This window comes from Suricata suricatta, chromosome 12 (genome assembly GCF_006229205.1).
Source record: "Suricata suricatta isolate VVHF042 chromosome 12, meerkat_22Aug2017_6uvM2_HiC, whole genome shotgun sequence".
Classification (NCBI taxonomy): Eukaryota; Metazoa; Chordata; class Mammalia; order Carnivora; family Herpestidae; genus Suricata; species Suricata suricatta.
In genome coordinates this window covers 10,508,012-10,514,154 of record NC_043711.1, presented here as the reverse complement: position 1 = coordinate 10,514,154, position 6,143 = coordinate 10,508,012, and the positions used below count along the sequence as shown (strand labels likewise).

Genomic DNA, 6,143 nt, shown 5'->3' with positions numbered 1-6,143 from the left:
TATGTTAGAGTTAGGTTTAGGTAGTTTTAAGTCTTCTGCAACCAAATATTGTCCTTGCATGCCTGTCATTTTGAAGGCATAGTGTATTTGCTCATTCTTCAGGCTGCGTCAGTTCTCTGTTTATTGCTTTTGTAAGTGACCAAAATAATACACTTATGAAAAAGAATTTGTAGTGGACAGAATAAGGTCCTCCCAAATATGTCCATATCCTAATCTCTAGTATCTGCAATGTGTTATTTTTTTTTATATAGCAAAGAAGGATTAAGGTAGCAGATGGAACAGGGCTGCCAATCAGCTGCCATTGAGAGAAAAAGATTAACTACGGTTGTCCAGATGGGACTAAGTCCTTCAAATGTGAAGGAGGGAGACAAAAGAGTTGGTGTCAGAGAGACTGAAAACACTACCCTGCTGGCTCTGAAGGTGGAGGAAAAACCATGAACCAAGAACTGGAGGTGACCAGCAACAGAGACTGGAAATAGAAAGGAGACAGATTCTCCCCTGACCCTCCAGAAGGAACTCAACCCTGCAGACATCTTGTTACAAGCCTGTTGAGATTTCTTCCTATCTATGACTGCAGACTTGTAAGAGCCTATATGTGTTCATTTTAAGCTTCTAGATTGGAGCTATTTTACAACAGGAGTAAGAATCTCATAGGGACGTAGTCAATCAAATTATCTGAGAGAGCTGAATTTAAGACTCTCAATTTATCCATCAGCTTCTCTTGGAAAAGGACAATTGAGTGGAAAGAAATCACAGTAACAGACATAAAATTAAATAGATTTTTGAATATTTTGCCCCATTACCTCATACAGTGATTTCGTCAGGGCATCACTGTGAGTGTTGTCTGAGCATGAATCCTTTGAGGCAGTGACACAAGAAAGGAACTCATGATCAAAATTATGGTAACACATGATAAATCAAAACTTTGTGTCTATTTCTCCTTCCTTTTATATATGTTCCTTCTAATGTTTATTCTTTTCAGGGCTATCTTCTCCAACTATCTCTCAAGTCTCCTTTCAACATAAAAGATGAAATCATAAATCATCTGTGTGTGTACATGTGTGATGAGTGTGATTGTTTGAAAGAAAAATGTATACAAACACACACACACAAGACACAATCACTACACTTGAATGTTTTCTTTGAGTCAAAATGCATTTAATTTTTTTCCTTACAAGATTCATAGGAATTAACATTTAGCATCCACACCGCCTAGAGAAATAAGGAAGAGAGGCTTGGGGAGCTTGAGTTTTTACCAAATACATAACAAAGCAATTTAAGCTTACCTAGAGCTTTATATTGCACATGGAAACTTGTACTATATGCTTTTCATTTTTTTTGTAAAAGTTTTTAATGTTTAATTATTTTTGAGGAGAGGGAAAGACAGAGCATGAGCAGAGGAGGGTTGAGAGAGAGGAAGACACAGAAACCAAATAGGCTACAGGCTCTAGCTGTCAACACAGTCCCTGATGGGGGGCTCGGACCCGTGAACCTCAGCTGGAATTAGATGCTTAACAGCCTTAGCCACCCAGGTGCCCCATGTGCTCTTCATCCTTGTGTAGCTCCTTTAACTTACCAATGATTTACTCAAAAAATATCTATGGAGCAGGGCTCAGAGTGGGATTTAGACTACAGTTAGCTGACTCTCCATTACAGGTGTGGGAGATAGCTCTTCTAACAGGGAAGGAAAGCAAGTGTTATATATGGATGTAAGAACAGTGAGATGAAATTCAAAGAATTCACATAAGTTTATGTAATTTGTCAATACAAGAATAACCTACAAATTGGAATGTAGAAAAAAGACCAAGAATTTGGCTGAGACAGGAGCACTACAGCCAGAAGCATTGTGGATGGGCCTTAGAAATACAATGTGGAGATTTGACCTGACCACAGACCCATGAGGAGTCCAACAGAGGTCAGAAAATTCCCCAATATAAGGCCACTAGATTGTAAAGGTATTATTGATGAAGAGAACAAAAAGCATGAGAAATGTTGCTAAAAGTCAATCTCCTAACAACTCCAGGAACTCAGGGCTACCTTAATGCTCATGTTTTATTAGAGACTAAAAGCAACATTATTTTTGACAAAAGCCAGACCTCCAAGGTCACGTTCAGCCTACAGATATTCCTTAGACATGTATGTTATCTGTACCCTTCCCTCGCTGCACAAACACAAAAATATATAATCACTCACTTTTAACAATCCCACTCTCTGGCCATGAGTCCTGTCACCATGCTTTTAAAGCACATTTTTGCATGGTAAAACAACTCAAGAATTCTTTTGTGATCATTGTCCTCGGTAATCCCACATCATTTTAATATCCCATGTGACAAGGAAAGCCTGTTATACAGCAACAGCTGACTGACACAGTCATCCAAGAAACTTATCTGAACCAATATTAACATGTTCTTCCTTTCACTAGTAGCATTTGATTTGATAACTGAGGAGACCAGTCATGACCACTCAGTGATTCAAGTTTATTTCCCATGACTTAATGAACAAGTGACTACATGAGGCCTCCCTTCTGGGTAATGGGGAGAGTTTGAAGGACATGCACAATTGTGCAGAAGAACTGGTGACCCAGAATGACACACCAGCAGGACATGCAGCTCTCCTCATGCGGGTGGAAGAGATTTCAGAGCAGGCAGGAAGCATGAAATAGATGATGCTGATACTGTTCATTCACCAACCCTTAGCATTTGTGACAAATACTAGGAAAAAAAAGTTATTTCATGTAACAGTGGAAAGAATCATATGAGCAGCTAGCATTAGAAGTTTTCAAGCAGAAATAGGAAGATAATTCAATGATAAAACATAGAAGACACTAAGCAATCCTGGACCTCAATGAATAAACCCCCTAAGTTGTGAATATACTCTTCAATAAGTAGATGCTTCAATAAAGAGATGCAGAGCATAAACTGTGATGTTTAAGAAAAAAGAAATACTTTGTTTGGAAAAAATGAGTATTTTGAAATTTTGCTTCCTCATATTCATGGTTAGGTTGATATTAAGAACATATCAGGTTGATCTATTTATTCAGATTTCTCTTTCTAAGTACACTCCATTGGGAGATACGTATTTGCCGATCAGGTTTTGCTAGTGGCTATGATAGGCTTTCTGGGCCCTGAGCTGAATAACAGAGTAAAACCAGGAGATTGGTTATAAAGCACAATAGCATATTTAGAGTAAGTGCCTGAAATTAAGCTTTAGATTTCTGGGGTATCCATTTCAAAGACAACCAGGTTGAATAAACATATTTTCAGGCATCTGACACAATTACAAGAGAAGCACTCAGCTACCCTCATCCATAAAGTATCTTTTTAAAAAGCTCTGAATAACCTAGATACTGACACATGAGTGAATCAGCTCTTTCCCTTTAGCACATAAATTCTATTCAATAAAATTCTCCAGTAAAGTGTGAATCCGCAAACACCTAGCGACTCTATCCATGGGCCCTAATAAACACAGATCCTTCAGCGGCACTCTCTGCCTCCTTCTCCATCTCTCTCTCCCTTCTCTGAGACCCCCTGAAGGGACTTTGGGCATCCCATGTGACCTCCAGCACACATGAGTAATAAACCTGTTTTTAAAGTTCTCTGATAGGTGTTGGTGAGATGTGTCTTGTGACCACAATAACAACCCAAAGGCCTGTGCAGTCACAGCATAGGCTCTGGTCAGGGAAAAGTTGGTGGGAATATCCAAAAGTACATGGGCGCAGGTGAGTGCCTGGGCTTTCCTGAATAAGCATTGGTGTCAATAGCCTGAGACTTAAAAGGAACAATGTTAGAGTCCAATTCTCGAGAAGAGTAATTAAGGAAGTGATATAAAAAGGCTGACAGAATCAAGGTGGAAACTGTGATTTTATATTCTCCTCAACAATAAAATTATGTGAAGGGCTTAGTGGTCACATGTAGCTTAATTCCAAATAAAGACAATAGCCCATGATAATGTTCTTGGGATATCTAGGGGGGGCTTATTTGGCATGGTATAAGTCATTTGAAATGAATTTAACCTTAAGAAATCCAGCTGGTCCTACATGAGATATAGAAATTTCCAGACATTTGGTTAAGATTGGGGGAAACAATGGGGACATGTGAAAACAGACAAAGGAGAAACTGTTTGTATATCAGACACAGCAGAAGCTTAATAAAGTGAGCTTTTTCTAATGTATAGAGAAGTTGATATCAAATAGTGGAAATTTCAGCAAATAAATAGAAGGAGCAGATTTTACTTCCACAGTCTAATTAAAGACCCACTAATTATTGGTTTTGAGGCTTTGACCCTTACAATCATGGGCAAGACTTAAACCCTAATATGATTAGCCCTCAAATCAATAAAATCCCAATGATTCTTTTGAGAGCCACCTTTAGGTCTCTGTTCCTCAGGCTGTAGATGAAGGGGTTCAGCATGGGCGTGACCACTGTGTACATTGCTGATGCTACTGCACTGGAGTGGGAGCTCTGGGTCGCAGCAGAACTAAGGTACACTCCTAGGCTCGTACAAAAAAATAAGGAGACAACTAAAAGGTGAGATGCACAGGTGGAAAATGCTTTATATTTGCCCTGAGCTGATGAGATCCTACATATGGAGGAAACTATCTTAGAATAAGAGTAAAGGATCCCAGCAAGTGACCCTCCAGCCAGCAGCCTAACTGCAAGATACATCACCAAGTTATTCAGGAAGGTGTCAGAACAGGCAAGTTGGATCATCTGATTGAGCTCACAGAAAAAGTGGGGAATTTCCACTTCTGTGGAAGGACAGAAGGACAGTTGCAACACCATTGAAGTTTGTAACAAGGAATGCAAGACACTTGTGTTCCAGGATGCTAGAACCAGTAGTCCACAGAGCCGGGGGTTCATGATGACTGTGTAGTGTAGGGGATGACAGATGGCCACAAACCTGTCATAGGCCATCACAGCAAGGAGATAGATGTCCAACCCTGAAAAGATTATGAAAAAGTTCATCTGTGTGATGCAGTCTTCATAGGTTATAACTTTGCTCTGTGTCTGGATATTCACCAGCATCTTGGGGACAGTGGTGGAGGTGAAGCAGATGTCAACAAAGGACAGGTTGGCAAGGAAGAAGTACATGGGCGTGTGGAGGTGGGAGTCAGAGCCAACAACCAGGATGATAAGTAGATTCCCCAACACAGTGATCAGGTACATGGAGAGGAAAAGCCCAAATATGAGAGGCTGCAGCTCTGGTGTCTCTGAAAATCCCAGAAGCAGGAATTCCGATATCTGTGTATCATTTCCTGGCTTCATGAGGTTGCATTGACCACCAGGAAAGAGGACAAAAGACATAATTTTCATATGAATGGTTTATATACAGAGGCAAAATGTTATTTTTTATATTGTGCAACCAAGTGGTTAATTTCAGTGTCTTGTTTTTTGTCCCCAAAATTTGTCCGTTTGTGATATTCCCTCCTGTTTCATTTCAGATTGGGTATTTGGGTCTCATTCTCTGCAAGACCCAACAGATGTTATGCATTTTACTGTTTTACTAAGGATATCTTTTGTGCATTTGAGGAACACATACTAAATGTTAAACATATTCCAGGCATTGTGTAGGGAATGAGCATGGGATACTGAAAACCAAATGTGACTATAACCCAATGATGGAAAATGAATAGAAACAAATAAAAATAGTAATAAGACATCAGAGGATGTCAAAGAGCTATGAAGGGAACAAAAATAAAAATGAGAGTGGATATGACTGTTATATTGTAATCAGTATTTGGTCAAGACCAGGTGACATTTGAAGAGAGACCTCAGTAAAAAGGAAGGCAGGAGCTGCAAGCACATCTGGGGAAGTATGTGCTGGCTGCAGGATTGGTCTATGCTAAGACCCTGAGGATGATACTACTTTGAGCTATTGGAGTCCAAAACAGGAAGCATGTGTGGGAAAGGGAATGGGGAGAAGAGAGGTCAGAGATGGTGTCAGGTAATTTCAGGGAAATAGGTCACCATCATTGCTGGCTCCCCTTCAACTTAGAATATATTAGATAAGGTACCACTGCTCTGAAAATGGATCTAGCTCCATCTCACACACACACACACACACACACACACACACACACACACACACACAAATCATGACTTCCTGAGCTGTGTTCTTACCATGAGTTCTTACCTCCAGCTTCA

General features: G+C 39.9%; 1 protein-coding gene across 1 annotated transcript; it reads right to left on the bottom strand.

Annotated features, from left to right (window-relative positions):
* Nucleotides 1–4,325: 4,325 nt before the first annotated feature.
* On the bottom strand, nt 4,326–5,264 carry LOC115273743 (olfactory receptor 7A17-like). The gene has a single exon (XM_029916979.1). It carries the CDS (start codon nt 5,262–5,264, stop codon nt 4,326–4,328), a length of 939 nt encoding a protein of 312 aa, XP_029772839.1.
* Between the last annotated feature and the right edge of the window lie 879 nt (nt 5,265–6,143).